Below are 22,071 nucleotides of genomic sequence, written 5' to 3' on the forward strand. Positions count from 1 at the left end.
GGGATGTGGATGATGATACTGATGCTCTCGGAGAAGATGCCTCTACACACTCAGAGGATCATGACTGTCTCGAACAAATGCAGGAAGAAGCAGCCTCCAAGAAAAACGTGTCTGAAGACCCACTCCCACATGCTGACCTGACGTTCTTCACTGATGGTTCCAGATTTGCAGATGAAACTGGAAGATTCCATACGGGGTATGCTGTGGTTACACATGACCAGGTCATCTCAGCTGGATCGCTACCACCGCACATGTCTGCACAAGAAGCGGAACTTAAAGCTTTGACGTTGGCTTGTCAGGAAGCGACGGAGAAGGTGGTCAACATCTACACGGATTCAAGATACGCTTTTGGAGTGGCTCATGACTTCGGCAGCATCTGAGCAGCCAGAGGACATGCTGCTACGATGCAAGAACTTGTGGTCTGAATCTACCTTCAGAGGTTGCAGTGATCGAGATCAAAACTCACGGGAGACTGGATTCTCCAGAAGCAAGGGGGAACTTCTTTGCTGACAAAACAGCAAAGACCTATGCCATTTAGGAAAGAGAAAGCAGCGGTGTACGTGTCACAAGACACTTAAGAAGGGACTAAAGGCTCTCTTATGAGGATCATCCATCTACATCAAGACAAGACATCAGATGATGAAAAGAAGTCATGGCAAGAAGGAGGAGCTAAAAAAGGATGAAGATGGAGTCTGGAGGGTGAACACAAAGGTCTACCCCGTAATCTGTACCCTTCAGTGACAAAATGGGCACACGGTATCACCCACAGAGGCAAGAATCAGATGAACGACCTAATTTGGAAGACTTATATGGCACCTGGAATCTCTACTGTTACCCAAAAATATTGCAAGTCCTGCCTTGTGTGTGCAACATGCAATCCAGCACCGCCTCAGAAAGTTACTCAGAAACATTTGGCTAAACCACTTTATCCCTTTCAGAGGATTCAGATTGATCACATTCAAATGCCAAAAGTAGGGAAGTACGAGTATGTACTGGTAGTGACTGACATGTTCTCAGGATGGCCCGAAGCCTATCCAGTAACAAACATGACTGCCAGAGTGACTGTTAAGAGATTGATGACTGAAGTAGTCTGCAGATATGGGGTCCCAGAGGTAATTGAGAGGGACCAAGTACCCGCATTCATTGCAGCACTGTCTAAGGAACTATGAACATTGGTTATTTGGGTTTACATACTCCATATCAACCCCAGAGCAGTGGGAAAGTAGGAAGACTGAATGGCACCTTCAAAAATAAAATACTGAAAGCCAGTCAGGAGGTCAGACTTCCTTGGACAGACATTTTGCCCATTGCCTTATACTCAGTCAGAAACACTCCAAGGGGTCCCACTAAACTCACACCATACGAGATTCTTTTTGGGGGGCCTCCAAGATTGGGTCAATATTTTCCACAACAGCTAGCCTTGGGAAGTGATACTCTTGTAAATTCTGTAATTGTTGTTAATTGTTGTTACTAAAGAACTGTCAGTAACACATGTACGAGTTTTATCATCCATTCCAGGTCCAGATTCCAGTGAAGGTACCTATGCTTTCCAACCTGGTGACTACATGCTGGTAAAGAAGTTCATCAAAAAAGGCGTCCCTGGAGTCGAGATTTAAGGGTCCCTACCAAGTGCTCCTGACTACTCCTACTTCGGTCAGGGTTGCTGAGCGCCTCATGGATCCATCTCTCACATTGTAAATTTGTTAGACAGTTAGGGACAGAGTAGGATCTGACCTGCTTGTCAAAGTCCAGCTACAAAGGGAGGTTTTCCATAAGGGAAAACTTGTCTCAAACTGGTGAAAACTCCAATTCCCCCTCCCGGGCAAGACGGTCAGATCTAGGATGTGTACAACAGGGTTAGTCGCATGTGTATTTTACTCTAAGTAACCATGGAGATGGGAGATTGGAGAGTAATAGATCCAGCAGGTTGGGAAGTCCCGAGGACACTGGTAACACGCTCCGATATACCTCCTCAGTATACCCATAATTGGTCACACATTCTCTGGTGTCTATAGCATCCATATTGTCATGAAGCCTCTGATGTCATAATAACACTTAACATCGATGGGTTAGGGAACCACGGTGGGATCAAGATAAAAGAAAAGGTTAATAAAGTATTTAGGGGGGACTGTTGAGGAGAGCCATAAGATCAAATACTTAATTAACCTCAACACATAAGGTAATTGAGGGAAGCAACCTATAACATGTATTGTTTAACCTTACATAAGTTTTCCTCAGACAAAGTAAGACACTTAAGATGGCTGCCATCTCCTATACCAGAGCCATGTGCTCTGGTATCCAAGATGAACAATGAAGACACTGAAGATGGCCGCCATTTCCTGTTTTAGCATGCCGCATGGTCTGGTATCCAAGATGACGCCCATCCTGATGACCTCATGGATCCACCCACAGCGACGCCCATCCTGATGACCTCACGGACCAACCCACCTTGATGACCTCATGGATCCGCCCATGGACTTGCTCATGCCCAACCCACTAACCAATGGAATACATCCGATCACTCCCATTTTAGAGCTAACCGAGCCCCCTTACAGGAGATATATAACATTGTGTTTGACTAATAAACTTCCCTTCTTGGAGCTGAGCCACACATTGATCAAGGAGAGTTACAGCTGACTGTGTCTGGTGTATTTCTTTAGTGCACATGATCAATATATCCATTAGGCCAGGAGTAGGCAACTAGAGAATTGAACATTTATATTAATTGTTCAACCCTAATATTAGAAGGTAGGCCACAGAGGAGGATGTTGCAGTAGTTGAGGCGGGAGATGATTAGGGTATACACGAGCATTTTGGTAGAGTGAGAGTTGAGGAAAGGACGGATTCTGGAAATATTTTTGAGCTGGAGGCGACAGGAGGTGGCGAGAGCTTGAATGTGCGGTTTGAAGGACAGGGCAGAGTCCAGGGTTACTACGAGGCAGCGGATTTTTGGGACAGGGGAAAGTGTGATTTCATTTATTTTGATAGATAGATCAGGTAGGGAAGATATGCGAGATGGAGGAAAGATAATTAGTTCACATTTGTCCACATTGAGCTTGAGGAAGCTAGAAGAGAAGAAGGAGGATATGGCTGATAGACACTCTGGGATTCTGGAGAGCAGGGAGGTGACATCTGGGCCAGAGAGGTAGCTCTGAGTGTCATCAGCATATAGATGGTACTGGAAGCCATAGGACCTTATGAGTTGTCCCAGGCCGAGTGTATAGATTGAGAAGAGTAAGGGCCCAAGGACAGAGCCTTGAGGGACACCAACAGAGAGGGTGCGAGATGAAGAGGTAGTATGGGAGTAGGAAACGCTAAATGTGTGGTTAGTAAGGTATAAGGAGATTCAAGATAGGGTGAGGTCTTTGACCCCAAAGGAAGAGAGGATCTGTAGTAGGAGGCAGTGGTCAACTGTGTCGAAGGCAGAGGACATGTCTAGAAGGAGGAGTATAGAGAATTGTCTGTTAGCTTTGGCTGTAAGTCGTTAGTAATTTTGGTCAGGGCAGTCTCAGTGGAATGGTGGGGACGGAAGCCAGATTGTAGGTTGTCGAAGAGAGAGTTAGATGCAAAGTGAGAGGAAAGTTCAGCATGGACGTGCTGCTCAAGGAGTTTGGATGCAAATGGGAGCAAAGATATGGGGCGATAGCTGGACATAGCGCTTGGGTCAAGGGATGGCTTTTTGAGGATAGGTGTGATTGTGGCATGTCTGAAAGCAGTGGGCAAGTTACCAGAAGTTAGTGATAGGTTGAAGAGATGGGTTAGGGATGGGATTAGGGTGGTGGTGAGGTTGGTGAGGTCAATAGCTGATGCAAGAGTAGCATTGTAGAAAGCAGTGTCTGTGTCGTGGAGTGAGGATATGGATGCTAGTGGTAGGATAGAGTCAGAGAGTGTGTGGGTGTCTAGGTGTGTGAGGTTCCTGCGTGGGTGCGCATGTTGCTGGACATGGGTGACAGGTGAGGAGGACAGGGATGAGAAAGTGAGTAGATGGTGGTCAGAGGGAGACGGGAGGTTGTGAAGTTAGATAGGGAGCAGAAACGGGTGAAGACAAGGTCTAATGTGCGTCCGTCTGTGTGGGTGGCTGAGGAGGACCACTGAGTAAGTCCAAAGGATGAAATAAGGAACAGGAGTTTGGAGGCTGCTGACTGGTGGGTGTCAATGGGGATGTTGAAATCGCCCATGATGATGGTGGGAATATCAGCAGAGAGAAAGTGAAGGAGCCAGGTGGAGAATTGGTCAATAAAGGCAGTGGTCAGGCCCGGAGGTCGGTGTATGACAGTCATTTGGAGGTTGTAGGGGGGAGTAGAGGCGGACAGTGGGACTTCAAAAGAAGGTAGGATAAGGGAGGGTAGAGGTGGGATTGGGTTAAAGGTACAGTTGGAAGAAAGGAGAAGGCCCACTCCTCCACGTTTATTGCCAGGGTGAGGAGTGTGGGTAAAGTGGAGGCCACCGTAGCGTAGTGCAGCGGGGGAGGCTGTGTCAGAGGATGTCAGCCATGTTTCGGTGATGCCCAGAAAGAAAAGATTACGAGAGGTAAAGAGGTCATGAATCACATAGAGTTTATTGCAGATGGAGCTGGCATTCCATAGTGACCCAGAGAGAGGGTGCAGGGGGGTGGGCGTCATTGGCACGGATTTGAGGTGGGCAAGATTTCGGGTGTTTATATTGGGTTGGGAGCAATAGGAGGGGGTAGTGATGGGAGGTATGAGCTGTGGGGGTCCAGGATTGGGAGATATGTCTAAAGCAGTGAGGAGAAGCAGAGAGAGACAGAGCAGGTGGGAGGAGAGTGGGCGGCATGTTTTGTGTTTTATTAGGAGAGATCTGAGGTTGAGAAGCAGGTCAGCAGAGGAGGTCAGGTGGGGAGGCAAGAGGGAAGGAGAAATTATTACTTGGTTAGAGGGTGCTGGGGTTTGGGGATAGCGAAGGAGGCTGAGGAGTAATGGAGCCAAAACTGTTAGAGCGTATGTCAGCATGATGAGTAAGTGTCGGGAAAGGGAAAGAAATTTAGTACATTTATTAACAGTGGTTAGTCTTACCTTCTGTTCACTTCTGGCTCATTTCTGGCATATTTCTGCTGTCACATTTGCTGTTATCCTTTCTAGAGACAGACCAGAGTCCAGACAGACCTGTGTCTCTGAATTTATAACAAGCTAAGTAGTGCACATGAAATAGACCAGGTGTGATCAGGAGGGAGGGGCAGCAGGGAGACTGGTCACAGACACAGGAGGGGAGTAATTAGAATTCAGAAGAGAAAATGCAATAGGAAATAGATCCAAATGGAAAGGTAAAGCCAACTGTGTATTGGCATAAAGGAATTAAAATGAGAAAACATGCAGGGGAAAAAAAAAACAGTAGTAGCAGCCAGCAGACCTATCAGGAATAGCAGGGTGAGGAAGATCAGGAAAGCTGGGTGATGGTGATGGGATTGGGGGTGCAGCCAGCGGACATACCTGAGGATGAAGCAGATCGATTGTCACATTGATAGCAATAACGAAGCATAGTAATAATAATAATAATAATAATAATGGAGCATCTATAGCAGGGGGTTATTTTTCTGGCATATTTCTGCTGTCATATTTGCTGTTATCCTTTTAGAGACAGACCACGGTCCAGACAGACCTGCGTCTCTGAAATATTTTTTGAGCCAGGGGGCTTTTAAATGAGCTGCCTTTTTCTTTTTGATGCCTGCTGTATGGTCCCCCGACGTTTAATATTTACATTATTATGTTTTTTTTTGTTCTAGTTTTTAACAGTTTCGTCCCTTCTGTCATTTTTTTTTTCTTTACATTATTGTAAAATGAATCTCGGGTCCTCTTTGTCTTTTCCTAATTATCCAGATTTATGAGAGTAGGAAAAAGAATGGGGGGTCATTGCCCTCATGAATTACTAAATTAGTGTATCTACTGTCAGCGGGTACGCCAATAGTAAACATTCATCTGTACCCTAATACTTCCAAACTGGGCAGACTGGTATCTCTTCAGTTTCACTAACTTTGGATTATATTGTGATGTGCAAATGTTTCCTTAATTGTTCTTTTTTGAGCAGTGTATAAAAGGTGGTACTACTGGTGGTATACACTGTCCGGCGGTATTATGGTGAGCTGTTATGACATGGAAGCTTCTGCTGCTTGCACTTTGGTGAACACAGACCCATTGGTTAAGAGGCCGCCTTGCCTGGGCTCTGTATGGCAGGATTATTTCAGCCCTATTCAGGCTCTGTACTTTGGCTGTGTTTGTAGGGGCGTTACCTGAGCAGCGTTACCTGGATAATGAGTGGCCATATTACCTGGGCCATAGTGGCGGTATTATCTGGCGGCATTACATGGCCCATATATGGTAAATTTATTATTATTGAGTTTTAGAGCACCATTGATTCCATGGCGCTGTACATGAGAACTTGGGGTTACCGTACATACAAGATGCCAATATAAATTACAGAGAACAAACGAACAATGACAGGATGATACAGAGGGGAGAGGGCCCTGCTCTTGTGGACTATTATCTGGACCATATGAGTGGCAGTATTACCATGAGCCGTATGTGGCAGCGTTACCTGGGCTGAGTGGCAGTATTACCAAGGGCCATGTGTGGCAGTATTACCAGGGACCATGTGTGGCAGTATTACCAGGGACCATGTGTGGCAGTATTACCAGGGACCATGTGTGGCAGTATTACCAGGGACCATGTGTGGCAGTATTACCAGGGACCATGTGTGACAGTATTACCAGGGACCATGTGTGGCAGTATTACCAGGGACCATGTGTGGCAGTATTACCAGGGACCATGTGTGGCAGTATTACCAGGGACCATGTGTGGCAGTATTACCAGGGACCATGTGTGGCAGTATTACCAGGGACCATGTGTGACAGTATTACCAGGGACCATGTGTGGCAGTATTACTGGGCCGTATGTGGCAGTATTACCAGGGACCATGTGTGGCAGTATTACCAGGGACCATGTGTGGCAGTATTACCAGGGACCATGTGTTGCAGTATTACTGGGCCGTATGTGGCAGTATTACCAGGGACCATGTGTGGCAGTATTACTGGGCCGTATGTGGCAGTATTACCAGGGACCATGTGTGGCAGTATTACCAGGGACCATGTGTTGCAGTATTACTGGGCCGTATGTGGCAGTATTACCAGGGACCATGTGTGGCAGTATTACCAGGGACCATGTGTGGCAGTATTACCAGGGACCATGTGTGACAGTATTACCAGGGACCATGTGTGGCAGTATTACCAGGGACCATGTGTGGCAGTATTACCAGGGACCATGTGTGGCAGTATTACCAGGGACCATGTGTGACAGTATTACCAGGGACCATGTGTGACAGTATTACCAGGGACCATGTGTGACAGTATTACCAGGGACCATGTGTGGCAGTATTACCAAGGACCATGTGTGACAGTATTACCAGGGACCATGTGTGGCAGTATTACTGGGCCGTATGTGGCAGTATTACCAGGGACCATGTGTGGCAGCATTACCAGGGACCATGTGTGGCAGTATTACCAGGGACCATGTGTGGCAGTATTACCAGGGACCATGTGTTGCAGTATTACTGGGCCGTATGTGGCAGTATTACCAGGGACCATGTGTGGCAGTATTACTGGGCCGTATGTGGCAGTATTACCAGGGACCATGTGTGGCAGTATTACCAGGGACCATGTGTTGCAGTATTACTGGGCCCTATGTGGCAGTATTACCAGGGACCATGTGTGGCAGTATTACCAGGGACCATGTGTTGCAGTATTACTGGGCCGTATGTGGCAGTATTACCAGGGACCATGTGTTGCAGTATTACTGGGCCGTATGTGGCAGTATTACCAGGGACCATGTGTGGCAGTATTACCAGGGACCATGTGTTGCAGTATTACTGGGCCGTATGTGGCAGTATTACCAGGGACCATGTGTTGCAGTATTACTGGGCCGTATGTGGCAGTATTACCAGGGACCATGTGTGGCAGTATTACCAGGGACCATGTGTTGCAGTATTACTGGGCCGTATGTGGCAGTATTACCAGGGACCATGTGTGGCAGTATTACCAGGGACCATGTGTGGCAGTATTACCAGGGACCATGTGTGGCAGTATTACCAGGGACCATGTGTTGCAGTATTACTGGGCCGTATGTGGCAGTATTACCAGGGACCATGTGTTGCAGTATTACTGGGCCGTATGTGGCAGTATTACCAGGGACCATGTGTGGCAGTATTACCAGGGACCATGTGTGGCAGTATTACCAGGGACCATGTGTGGCAGTATTACCAGGGACCATGTGTTGCAGTATTACTGGGCCGTATGTGGCAGTATTACCAGGGACCATGTGTGGCAGTATTACTGGGCCGTATGTGGCAGTATTACCAGGGACCATGTGTGGCAGTATTACCAGGGACCATGTGTTGCAGTATTACTGGGCCGTATGTGGCAGTATTACCAGGGACCATGTGTGGCAGTATTACCAGGGACCATGTGGCGGTATATTATTATTATATTATTTATTATTATATCTAGCCCTGGCTCTATGCTCCCCAGGCCTGAGCACACACACACGTCCCCTCTAGTCTTCTCAGTGTGGATGAATATGACGCCCCCTCACAGTTGCCACAGCCATTATCTCTCACACACTCGGCCCCTCCCCCTCGGCATTCTGCAGCACCAGGCGGCACACGGAGGGTTAACCCGCGGCCGCCCCACAATCCCGTGCGAAGCTGCAACGTAGCCGGAAGATGGCGGCCGTATAGTGAGATCCCGAGCACCGGCGGCCGTACAGCGACACACAGAGCGCTCCTCTCCGTCATCCGGACCTCCGAGAGCCGCACATCAGGACACAGCAGGTACCCGGGAGCTGACACCCGGACGGTCGTCCTGCCGGCTACAGCGATCTGTGCGTGGGTCAGAGTGACATCCATGTCGTACACAGCGGTGACATGTCCGCTCTCCCGTCATCACTGATCGGAAGGATGAATGAATGATGGCCACTGAAGGAGACCCCGTGCGGGTGGATGAGCCTGACTACAGCAACCAATCACAGGGCACTTCTCATTTTAGAAACGAGCAGTAAGAGATGAAAGCTGCGCTGTGATTGGTTAACAGTGTGACACGATTTGTCACGGCTATAGAGGGGTTGTTACCTGGTAACGGACATTCTGATTAGTGGGTGACTACTCTGCGCCTCTATCCTGCAGTAGGTCCCTGGTGCTGCCCCCTGAGCCCTGGCTTGTACATGGCTAGGTGCCCGCCTGGCAGTTACAGTCTACACTAGTGCCGCATTCCTCTATCCATTCATCACCTGAACGCTCCTGGTGACGTCACTTATATTAACCCCTTGCGCACCTTGCCGTGCAGCCTGCGCCATATGTGGCGGGTGCCAGCAGTGTTATACATCCGGCGCCTGCCTGTAACGGTAGCGACTGGAGCCAGCTCCCATCACTGCTGTTTGACAGTGGCATCTCAATGGTTAACCACTGACTTAGGTGGTGGGCTTCCATTGGCTAACTCCCCCCTCTCCATACTGGTCCTGCTATAAGGAGGCCTCATACGGCCATGTCAGAGGAAAAAAAATATATATATGGCTCTTGGCAGAAGGGGGAAGAAAGAAACATAAAGCCGAAAATGGCCGAATCCCAAAGTGGTTAAAGTTTAATCTTCAATTTTCTGATGTGCGACGTTGGGCAAATTCTCACCCTTTTTCAACCCTTTTTCAAGATCTCTACTTGCTGTCAGGGAATGGTGCCATTTCCTGTTTACACCCCAAGGCTGACACCATTAGACTACTATCGTCCGATCCTGCCACTATCGATGGTCTGTTGTCTGAGGGGGCTCCGGCCGACAGATGGCAGTCAGGCATGTCTGACTTCGGACTGCCGATCACATTGATTTGGAGATGAGCCTCGGCCTTCTCATAGTTCTCCTGTGTATGGGAGAGTCGGATCGTTCACATGACTGCCATCTAATGTGTATGGGCGGCTTAAAGGGATTGTCCACTGCACAGACAACCCCTTTCCTCCCATTAAAATAACACTTCTACTCCCCTCCGGTTTCGGCACCATTCCAGCGGAGACGTCACTGGCTATCACACGGGCCCTGCTGCCAGTCGGCGCCGGCTTCACTTTCCTTTTCTACAGATGTACTTGACATCCAGAGTAAGTTACAGCTGTGGCTGCCCTCTCACTCCCTCTGGATGTCTTGATTTGTCCGAAGGCAGGGGGAGTAGAGGGGGGATCGCGCGGCATAATCTGGCTGGCCGCGGGGATCGCGCGGCATGATGTCATATGGGTTGCCCAAGTAGTGGCAGTAATCAGCAGCACGGAGCTCTCCTGTCCTCAGTGTATCAGGGATGATGGGACTGCAGACTAGTATCAGTTTCCAGCCTCTGTATATTACCGTAGAAGTTCCCATTCACTGACAGCAAGCGGAGATCTTGAAGATGAAACACAAAGCAGATTAGTTGCAGGAGGTGTAATTGGGATCAATGCCCACTTCATTTTAAAGGGTTCCCTGACTATAGACTGATTTTATAGGGTGTCTGTATGATTACTCTGCAGCACCACCACAGGAGGAGTGAAGAATTGCAGTTTTCATTGAAGCCAATGCCTTGTCCATGTCCTGTCCTGCAGTGTGAGACGCTCTTTGTAGCTGACGTCCACCCTGGAAGGGTTGGGGGGTTCTCCTGGTCAGGACCCTAATCTATCAGCCTCATTAAGCTTTATTTACATAGGACTGCTGCTGTGGTGAGACAGTAATGATGATGCGGTCTTCTTCTGTTGTAGAGACATGGCGAGTCCTCGGACCAGGAAGGTACTGAAGGAGGTCAGAGCAGAGGATGAGAACAATGTAAGTGCACTGCACCCACGGGTCACAGACACTGGGGGGCTGAATTAAAGGGATGTATTTCCATTACTGTCAGCAATCAGCTGATCTTTAAGGAGGGGGTCACAAGATGGTGCATATTTATGGGAGGCTTTTTCCACTTTCCTAGCTGGGTGGGTTCTCTCCAGTGTCATCCATATAATGATGGGGACCCCCATACAAGAGCAGGGTGCAGCGTGTGTACTCGGATCTTATTTCTTTCCTCTTGCAGACCTGCTTTGAATGTGGAGCCTTTAACCCCCAGTGGGTCAGCGTCACCTATGGCATCTGGGTGTGTCTGGAGTGCTCCGGAAAGCATCGGGGGCTCGGCGTCCACCTCAGGTAGTATCCCCACATCAGGGAGATGGTGAAGGGCTGTGTCTGTAGATGTAAAAATAAATTGCGTTTATGGAATTACTACATCTGAGTGTCCTCCGCCAGTAGGTGTACCCACCCGAAAATGATGCACGGTCGCTCTGTCGGCACCATTATAGTCTGGCCCTGTCGGTGCAAACGTCTGAATCCTGTTTTATGGGGGGTTCAGATGTACACCCCGACGGAGCCACTGAGCGGGGTGCCTGAACGCAACCAATGGCAGCTGGATATTGGTGTCTGGGCCAAATCCTGACTGATGGCCGCCCGTTCTTGTCTCATCAGTGCTTGGAGTTTATCACAAATTCTAGGATTGTTTCTCATCTCGCTTTATGAGGATCAATCACAGGTTCTTAATGGGATTGACATCTGGGGAGTTTCCAGGCCATGGACCCAAAATGTGAATATCTTACTCAGAGTTACTTAGTTATCACTTTTGCCTTGTGACATAGACTCCATCATGCTGGAAAAATCATTGACCATCCCCAAATTGCTCCTGGTTCATTGGGAGAAGTTTGTCTTGGAGGATGTTAGATCCCATTCTATATTCATGGCCGTGTTCTTAGGTAAAATTGTGAGTGAGCCCCCTCCATGGATGAGAAGCCCCCACACATGAATGGTCTCAGGGTGCTTTACTGTTGGCAGATACAGGACTCATGGTAGCGCTCACCTTTTCTTCTTTGGACAGCAATTTTTCTAAATGTCCCAAACTGTCCGAAGGGGGCAGTGTTCATCAGAGAAAATAACCCCAGTCCTCTGCAGTTCAATCCATGTGCTACATTCAGATCGTCAGTCTGTCCATGACATTTCTTGTAGAAAGAAGTGGCGTGTTTGCTGACCTTCCTGGCACCAGGACCTCCAGACGCCTTCAGCTCACTGTGTGCAGATGCCCTGATGCCCGCTGCCATTCAGGAGCGAGCTCTGCACTGGTGTTTAGCCGATGTTTTGTAAATTTTGTTGCAAACCTGAGAAATTGCTGATAAACTTTTAACCCTTCTAACTTCCTAACAAAAAAAAAAAATTGTTTCACAAATGATGGAGATGTAAAGTAGACCTGTGGGAGATGTTGTTCATTATTTTTTGTACAGCGTGACTAACTGATTTAAGTACCGCATATAAAAATTGAAAGTTTGAAAATTGCGAAATTTTCACCGAAATGTAAATACTTTCAGAAATGAATTGTAAAATTTGGCCGGGTCAGGAAGGTGAAAACAGTCTGGGGGTCTGAAGGGGTTAATCTGATCACTCTTTGACAATTTAGAGTTAATTCAAATTCTGACTATAAAACCTGATGCAGCAAACTTTGTGAATACCAAAATTTGATAAAATAAACGCCATCGCTTCCTCTCCAAAAAAGGTTCTAATTGGTAAAACCAAACTTCATCAGCTAAGGGTATGTGCACATGTTCGGCACGCATGCAGAATTTTCCTGAGATAAACCTGAGGTTTTCCGCAGGAATTCTGCATGCGTTTTTGGCGCGGATTTTTTGCGTTTTTTTCCGGACACTCCAAAACAATGGGAAATCCGCAAAAATAATGAACATGATGCTTCTTTTCCCGCAATGCGTTTTTTTTTTTTGCGGAAAAAAATGCATCATGTGCACAAAAAATGCGGAATGCATTCTAAATGATAGGATGCATATCTATGCTTTTTTTAACGCGGTTTTATAGGGTTTTTATTGCGAAAAACGTGAAAATTCCTGAACGTGTGCACATACTCTAAAGGCGCAGTCTGCCCCTGCGCTTGTCATACTGTAAGAATGCAAAAACTCATCTAGCCTTGTGCTACAGTGCCGAGATGAATCTAAGTTACAAAACTGACCTGGAGCTACGTGGCAAAAATAAAATAAAATAGGTGTCTGCAATCCCACGCGCTTTGCACCCCTGAGGAATGAGGACGATACCGTTTAAAACGCGTAGGATATAATTTATTTTTATTTTTTTGAGAAAGCATGCCTGTGTTGACATCACTACAGTATATGGCGGTGTTTTCTTAGTGGATAGCCTGGATCAGCCCTACCGGCCGACATGCTGGACTACTCGGGCACCATTGTCTTGGACCTTTTTTACTAATTCATGATAGTGTGGTGTAAACTACGGCTATAATTCTAATTTATGATTTTGCCTCTCTGACTTGGTGGGATAAGAGCTACAGCTACTCATTAACCCCTTTCTGACACTGGGCGTAATAATACATCCCTGTTCCCTGGGCCTTATTGACCAGGGACGGATTATCATGTCCAGGCGATCGGAAGTGCACACAGACTGTGTGTGTGTGATTGCCGCCGGGTGTCGGCTGATTCTGACACCCGGCACTAAGTGCCAGAAGCTGTCACGCGGAGCACTTTAACCCCCAAAATGCTGCGATTGAACATCACGATCGTTGCCATGGTGACCCGATGTCGTCATGACAACATCTGGGTCACAAGAGCTAGGAAAGTTGCTTGATCGTGCTCAGAGCATTGATCAGCAACTTTCTCTGTCAGTGCGGAGCTGACAGTTTGCATAGTATGGGGATGCTGCTGCATCCCCATGCTATACAAGCGATCAGCCTGCAAAAAATGATAGTCCCATAGTGGGACAAAGTAAAACATTTTTTAACCCCTTCATGACCTTGGGATTTTCCGTTTTTCCTTGTTCGTTTTTCGCTCCCCTCCTTCCCAGAGCCATAACTTTTTTATTTTTCCGTCAATTTGGCCATGTGAGGACTTATTTTTAGCGAGACGAGTTGTACTTTTGAACGACATCATTGGTTTTACCATGTCGTGTACTAGAAAATGGGGAAAAAAATACCAAGTGCGGTGAAATTGCAAAAAAAGTGCAATCCTATGCGTGTTTTTTGTTTCGCTTTTTTGCTAGATTCACTGAATGCTAAAACTGACCTGCCATTATGATTTTCCAGGTCATTACGAGTTCATTGACACCAAACATGTCTAGGTTATTTTTTATCTAAGTGGTGAAAAAAATTCCAAACTTTGCTAAAAAAAAAAATTGTGCCATTTTCCGATACCCGTAGCGTCTCCATTTTTCGTGATCTGGGGTCGGGTGAGGGCTTATTTTTTGCGTGCCGAGCTTATGTTTTTATTGATACCATATCGGTGCAGATACGTTCTTCTGATCGCCCGTTATTGCATTTTAATGCAATGTCGCGGCGACCAATAAAAACCGTAATTTTGGCGTTTCAAATTTTTTTCTCGCTACGCCGTTTAGCGATCAGGTTAATCCTTTTTTTTTTTTTAATTGATAGATCGGGCAATTCTGAACGCGGTGATACCATATATGTATATATTTGATTTTATTTTTATTGTTTTATTTTGAATGGGGCGAAAGGGGGGGTGATTTAAACTTTTATTTTTTTTTTTTATTTATTTCATATTTTTTTTAAACCTTTTTTTTTTTTTTACTTTTGCCATGCTTCAATAGCCTCCATGGGAGGCTAGAAGCTGGCATAGCCTGATCGGCTCTTCTACATAGGAGCGATGCTCAGATCGCTCCTATGTAGCTTAATTACAGGCTTGCTATGAGCGCCAACCACAGGGTGGCGCTCACAGCAAGCTAGCATCAGTAACATAGAGGTCTCAAGGACCTCTATGGTTGCTATCCTGACGCATTGCTGACAGTGGCATTTAACTAGTTAATAGCGGCGGGTGGATTGCGATTCCACTTGCCGCTATTGCGCGCACATGTCAGCTGTTCAAAACAGCTGACATGTCGTGGCTTTGATGTGGGCTCACCGCTGAAACCCGCATCAAAGCGGGGGATCTGACCTCGGACTTACTATCCCGTCCGAGGTCAGAAAGGGGTTAAAATAATTGTAAAAATATATGTATTAAAAAAAAAAATGAAAAGGTGTTGTACCCGTAAATATATGAAAAAAAACCAAAAAAGTACACATTTGGTATCACCGCGTCCGCAACGACCTGATCTATAAACCTGTCCCACTAGTTAACCCTTTTAGTCAACACTAGTGATGAGCGAATATACTCGTTGCTCGGGAAAACGGTCAGGTGACCTCCGTGTATTTAAGTGTTCGGAGATTTAATTTTCATCGCCTCTGCTGAATGATTTACAGCTACTAGCCAGGGTGAGTACATGTGGGGGTTGCCTGGTTGCTAGGGAATCCCCACATATAATCAAGCTGGCTAATAGCTGTAAATCATTCAGCTGCCGCAATGAAAACTATATCTCTCCGAGCAGTCATAAATATTCGGAGGTCACCCGAGCGTGCTCAGGAAAACCCGAGCAACAAGTACATTCGCTCATCATTAGTCAACACCATAAAAAATAAAAAACAAGGCAGAAAATAATGTTTGATTATCATACCACCGAACAAAAAGTGGAATAAAACACTATCAATAAGAAGGATATGAACAAAACATGGTACCGCTGAAAAGTCATCTTGTCCAACGAAAAACAGGATACCACACAGCTCCATCAGCAGAAAAATAAAAAAAGTTATAGCTCTCAGAATAAAGCGATGTAAAAATTTTTTTTTTCTATAAAATAGTTTCTATTGTGTAAAAGCTGCAAAACATAAAAAAAAATATAAATGTGGAATCGCTGTAATTGTACTGACCCGAAGAATAAAGATGTCTTTCAATTTTACCCAACACGGAACGGTAAAAACGCTGAATTAATGGTTTTTGTACATTCTGCCTCTGTTTCTCAAAATGGTGCCAATAAAAATGTCACAAAAAGCAAGTCATCACATGACTCTGTTGGCCAGTATATGGAATAATTCTAGCTCTCAAAATATGGTGATGCAGAAAACTATTTTTTGCAATAAAAAGCGTCTTTTAGTGTGTGACAGCAGCCAAACATAAAAACCCGCTATAAATCTGGTGTCGTTGTAATCGCACCAACCTGAAGAATAAAGTCCCCTAATCACTTACACCGCACGAGGAGCAGCATAAAAATAAATAAAACCAATTCTTCACATGCGGTTGATTTTTTTTAATTTTTTTTTTTTTCATTCTGCCTCCCAAAGATCACAGTAAGGCTCGGCGCACGTTTATCCTGCGCTCTGCACTGAGCGCTTACACTGGGGATTCCGAATACCGTAAATTTGACATACATGATTCAGATGGAACCCTTGGAAGAAGAATCCCTATAATGAGGCAGATGGAGGCACTGTGGACGCCGTTTGACCTGTGATCCGGCAGTGTCCATCTTTTTAGGATTACATAAAAGTGCCATCGGCCTCAGTTTTTTTTGTGCACTTCTGAAAAGGACACTGCTGAACAGAGGCCAGAAGGAGTTCAGAGTAACTATGCTGCCTCACTATAGTGAATGAATCCATCGGGGGGTTTCATCTGAATCACATCACTCAGAGATTTAGGTGGAAACTCCAAAGTAAGTTCTCAGTGTACAGCGCCGGATAACAGTGATCCCAAACGTTATGTAAAATATTCCCGATAAAAGTTTCCACTCAATCCACAAAAAAAGCAAGTCCTCACTCAGGTCCATCATCTGTCAACGTAAATATAGGAGCTTCCACTTTACTGGTAACACAAAGGCTCTGGAAAAGCGAAATGGCTCCTCGCCCCCCAAAAGAAATTCAGCATAATCTCCGCTCCCAAATCCACATGCCCCCCTCCCTTCTGAGCCCCAGTGTTCCTAAACCACTTTTAGCGCCCACGTGTTTATTTCTGAAGCGATGAGAGCCCGCCTAATTTATGGGTGCATGTCTCCAGAAGCATGAGCTGGGCATAACCTACTGGTGACTGCAACGTACTGGTCACTACAGCGTCAGTTTGCAATTTTCACTCGGCAACATCCACTGCTGCTTGTTTCTGGAAAATACACATGAAGTAAAAATCGTCACTACACCGTAGATAAATTCCTAAAGGGGTATCACTTCCAAAATGGGGTCACTTGGGGGGATTCTGCTTTTCTAGCAGATAGGGGCTCTGTATATGGAGTTCGCAAACTGTTCTAGGAAAATCTGCACTCAAGGAGGAAAATAGCGCTCTGTTCCTCCCGAGTCTCTCCGTATGGCTAAGTAGTACTGTATGGGGTATTTCTACATTTAGCAGAAATTGTGGGACAAATTTTGGTGCCATTTTTACCCACTTCTTGTGTGAAAATGTAAAATCTGGGGCTAAAACATAATTTTGGTGGTAAAAATGTAGTTATTTTTTTCTTCACTGGCCAATGATATAAAATTCTGTGACACACCTGTGGGGTCAATATGATCACTGCACCCCTGGATGAATTGAGAGGTGTAGTTTGTAAAATGTTTTATCCCTCATATGGGGAATCTGCATACGCAGGAGAAAAATTGCACTACAAATGCTGTCAAAATAAAAAAGTAAATCTGTAGTAATTTTTTTTTGTTAAAAAGTAAAAAAAAAAATTTTTTCCACGCGTTTTATAAATTCCTGTGAAGCACCTGAAGAGTTAATAGACTTCTTGAATGTGGTTTTGAGCACCTTGAGTGGTGCAGTTTTTAGAATGGTGTCACTATTGGGTATTTTCTGTCATATAGACCCCTCAAAGTGACTTCAAATGTGATGTGGTCCCTAAAAAAAAAAAAAATAATAATAATAATTTTTGTAAATTTTGTTGGAAGAATTAAAAATCACTGGTCAACTTTTAACCCTTTATAACTTTTGGTTCCAATGATGTACAGTAGACATGGAAATGTTATTTATTAACTATTTTGTGTGACCTAACTCTGTGATTTCAAGAGCATAACAATTCAAAGTTAAATTTTTTTTTACATTTTTGACAGATTTGTGTTTTTTTCATAAATAAACGCAGGTAATATCAAAGAAATGTTACCACTATCATGAAGTACAATATGTCACAAGAAAACATTGTCAGAATCACTGGGATCCCTTGAAGCATTCCAGAGTTATTACCTCATAAAGGGACAGTGGTCAGAATGGTAAAAATTGCCTGGTCATTAACGTGCAAACCACCCTCTGGTAAAGGGGTTATACCTCCCTTGTTGGGGGCATTCTAGACAGAGGTCCTCCTGGACATTTAGTATGACCTAGTGTTTTTCAGCAACAATAAGACTGAGCGATTCACTCAAGACTTTACTGACCAATATTCAAATCAACCAATCCAGCATAGTCAACTTATTATTAAAACTTAGCTTTTACTCATTTATGTCTAAAATTTCATTGGCACCAAACAACAAAGAAAAACCATATATATAAAGTGCTCAAAAAACACCAGTGCTTATAAAAAATGGTTTGGTCTCACCCAGTTGTTGATTCCTGTTTCGTGGGATCAAGCTTGCGCTTTTGAGACCCAAATGAGAGCATTCTGGGGGGAGAATACTGGGGTCTGACTTCCCTGTCGTGCCCACTGTAAGAGACTCCCGCCCTAACAAGGGCAGTACCCAAGTATGGAACTACCTTCTAATACCCATGGTACATATAGCCTCACTGGGTGTTATGTATATCGCTTCCCAACACGTTTCCCCCCCCCCGTTCAGGGGGTTCGTCAGGGGAAGTAATTCAAAATCTCTGAGATTGCATACCCTCGGAGAGAGGCACATAGCACAGAGAAGGGTCTCACTTGCCACTGCAGGAGACTCAGAATAATTTGAAATACTTCCCCTGACGAAGCCCCTGAACGGGGGGGGGAAACGCGTTGGGAAGCGATATGACCTAGTGATCACCACCTATCACCTGCCTATTGAATATAAAAACTTTACAGCATAGAAATACATCTCCTCTTCACTGTGGAGCAGGATCATTTTTGCCACAAATCTCCCCGTCCGTTTTGTAATTTTGATACCTAGATTCATATCGTTACCATAGCACAAGGCTAGACGAGTTTTTGAATACCACAATTTGTGTTGGTCTCAAAGCATTTGGCCTCAATTGTAGAGGAGTCCTCTCCTTGTCCTGTGACGGCATTTGTATTTCAGCCTCATTCAGACGTCCGTGTTTCCTGAATGTGTTCTGTATTTTTTCATAATGGTCCTTGAGCCTGTTCCTGTGTCTGTGTATTTTTGCGGACCATTTGCCTGCAAAACGAGAACAAACACCCCCCCCCCAGAAAAACTGTGAGTTTTGGATCTTAGCCACAGACGAAACTTGCCAGTGTAAGACAACGTACCAGGAAAAAGACATCTGATGGATGTCACAGTATTCATCTCCTACATAGCCACAGCACAAAGCTGCTACATCTGGGGTCTCCAATGCTTCACACTGATACCCCAGGTTTGTTTGCTTTGGGGGTTATAGTCTTGTTAAATGGAACCTGACAGCTGATAACTACCCGAATGACACGCAAAGTAAACCCGACACTGGCTTTAATTTTTTGCATTTGAAAACTGTTCTTGGCTTGTGCCGCTCAGCAGACCGGTCCAAGAGACGGGTTTATGTTGGGCTTATCCAAGCCCCGCTCACCTCACCTCTGGCTCGTGCAGCATGTATCAGCTGTCAGTTTCCTTTAAAAACCCACCATGGTGGCATTAGGACATGGGGGAGGGTGAAGATGAGCTAAAAGTGTGACCCCACTGCCGAACACCAGAAGTTACCGAGCTCTCCGTCTCTCTGCAGCTTCGTGCGTTCAGTCACTATGGACAAGTGGAAGGATGTGGAGCTGGAGAAGATGAAGGCCGGAGGAAACGGCAAGTTCCGCCACTTCTTGGAGTCCCAGGAGGACTACGACCCTTGTTGGAGTCTGCAGGAGAAGTACAACAGCAAAGCGGCTGCCCTCTACCGTGACAAGGTGACCTCCTAGCTGTCCTGCTCTTATATATCATTCATGTGGGCTAGTGAACCCCTTGTACCATAAATATTCTGACAAGTCTCCAAGATATATTGTTTTGTGTGTAGATGTAAGTTTTATCCTTCCTGATCCTCTTTGGACAGGTTGCTACCTTGGCTGAAGGTCAGAAATGGTCTGAGGAGACCTCATCTGCCAAAAACTGGACTCCCCCTCAGCCTAAGATGATGGGTGGCTCTTCTCAACGGTAAGGAAGATCACCCGGATCTCCATCATTGTGGATTTTCTGGTGTTGATACTAACTTCCCGTTATTTCATTCTCCATTCACAGCTCAAACGCTGGAGGTCACACTGGAGCCCCCTCAGGGGACAGAGCCTTTGAGGACTGGTTGAACGATGATGTCAATTCCTATCAGGGGTAGGTTCTCCATGGTCCCTTTAGATTCTTCCTGTTTTGGGTGGTTTTCATCTCCAGGAACCCCTCTTCCCCTTCCTCATATTACTTGTCCTGTTCATCCTGATCGTCCTGTTCATCCTGTTCTTCCTGGTTCATTCATGATGTACAGACAGCTACACTGCGCTCAGAGAAGAAAAACAACATCTGACTCTATCCTTCTGGCTTGGTAGATAAATGAATGACAGCCCCATTGGGCCCATGCTATACTTAGAAATGTATCCCAAAAAACACAGTTGTCGGGATATTTAGAGTTAAAGCGAAAGCATGGCGCTCTTCTACTTGGGTTGTGTTTGGCTTTACTGGTTTGCTCCATTAATAGTTCTGCAGTACCGCATATGACCTCTAGACTGGGGGGTCACTTTTGGGGTGATAAAAAAAGCAGCTATGTATTCCTAATTCTGGACAAACCCCTTTAAGAAAATAAACCTTTTAAGTAACAAATTTGCCTAAAATTTTCTCTTAATTAATCGATTCCCCACTAATTAACTCTTGCCTTCCAGTGGCGGGGGTGGTGGAAACCAGGAGAACAGATATGTCGGCTTCGGCAACACTGTCAATCCTCCAAAGAAGGAAGATGATTTTCTGAACAACGCAATGACCTCACTGTACTCGGTACGTCAGGGAGTTGTAGGACACTGACTGCAGATGTATTTCCCCCGGGGGGGGGGGGGGTGTTTCTACTCCCCTATTTTGTCGTCTGCCGCACTGTTCATTTTTGTTTTACCCCCTTTAGGGCTGGAGCAGCTTCACTGTTGGAGCAAGTAAATTTGCCTCCGCTGCGAAGGAAAGTGTAAGTACATTGGTAGTCACTGCTGCGCCCTCTAGTGTCCACATCTGGGATTGCATGTCTTTCCAGTTTGTTCAAGCCGTCATTGAATACTAGTTTTAGGGTCACAGACTTGGGGTTTTGCCTTTGCACTCTCTGTGTTTTTGCATTGGGGCAGCTTAGTGCTCTCGGGGGATAAAAAAAAAAAAAAGTTGTCCAGTCCAACCGAAAATTAGCAGAAATGTAAATGTGCAGGTGATTACATATGCCTCATATGGTGGTTAAGGGGGTCTTCCATTATCCCAATAGATGTGGGAAACCCTTCTGTATATGGAATTAGTATTACTTCTTACTTTTTATTTTTCTCAGGCATCCAAGCTGGGATCACAAGCAACACAGAAGGTTGGTACTAAAGGTTAAATACTTGGGGATGTAGAATAATACCCCCCCCCCCATATTAGCGTGTGACCACAACAATACTTTCCATATAAATGATAGCATCCTGTCCTGTGGGATGCATCGCTGACCCGTCCGCTGGGTGCATGCAGGGTCATGGCGTCCAGTGAGCGGATCGGACCCTTGTACAGTCTGTACAGTACATGGGGAATATTGGCCGTACAGACCACAGATCCCTAATGGGCAAGCTGCCGCCATTACACTGTGTGTTGCATTACTTGGAGGAGTTGTATGAGATTGGAAAAACATGGCTGCCTAAAATGATGCCGCCTGTGGGTGGCGCTGTCAGGTTGTTCTAGTCTCATCCAGCCTGTCACAGGGTTCAGCGTTTGTGATTCCCCTCTCTCCCCCTTGTGAAATGTTTTTATTCCCTAGTGTATGGCCATTAATGGGTTAACCTCCCCGTTGTACCCCAATAACACCTTCCTGCGTCCTGCTTCTTCATGTGATGCAGAAGGATTTTTGCGCTAATGTGCGTGG

General features: G+C 45.7%; 1 protein-coding gene across 7 annotated transcripts in view; it reads left to right on the forward strand.

The window, feature by feature from the left end:
- The first annotated feature begins 8,531 nt into the window (after positions 1-8,531).
- Positions 8,532-22,071, forward strand: part of ARFGAP1 (ARF GTPase activating protein 1) — a 30,828-nt gene continuing 17,288 nt past the window's right edge. For 5 of the 7 annotated variants that reach the window (XM_077252917.1, XM_077252920.1, XM_077252923.1 and 2 more), the window contains exons 1-9: positions 8,702-8,835; positions 10,771-10,834; positions 11,082-11,191; positions 19,744-19,915; positions 20,059-20,159; positions 20,244-20,330; positions 20,870-20,981; positions 21,103-21,159; positions 21,505-21,537. In XM_077252917.1, the coding sequence (XP_077109032.1) occupies positions 10,775-10,834; positions 11,082-11,191; positions 19,744-19,915; positions 20,059-20,159; positions 20,244-20,330; positions 20,870-20,981; positions 21,103-21,159; positions 21,505-21,537 (732 nt within the window). In that variant the 5' untranslated portion in view covers positions 8,702-8,835; positions 10,771-10,774. Of the gene's footprint in view, positions 8,836-10,770; positions 10,835-11,081; positions 11,192-19,743; positions 19,916-20,058; positions 20,160-20,243; positions 20,331-20,869; positions 20,982-21,102; positions 21,160-21,504; positions 21,538-22,071 lie in introns of all 7 variants that reach the window. The other 2 variants (XM_077252918.1, XM_077252921.1) reach the window with 2 other exon arrangements.

This window comes from Ranitomeya variabilis, chromosome 4 (assembly GCF_051348905.1).
Source record: "Ranitomeya variabilis isolate aRanVar5 chromosome 4, aRanVar5.hap1, whole genome shotgun sequence".
Classification (NCBI taxonomy): Eukaryota; Metazoa; Chordata; class Amphibia; order Anura; family Dendrobatidae; genus Ranitomeya; species Ranitomeya variabilis.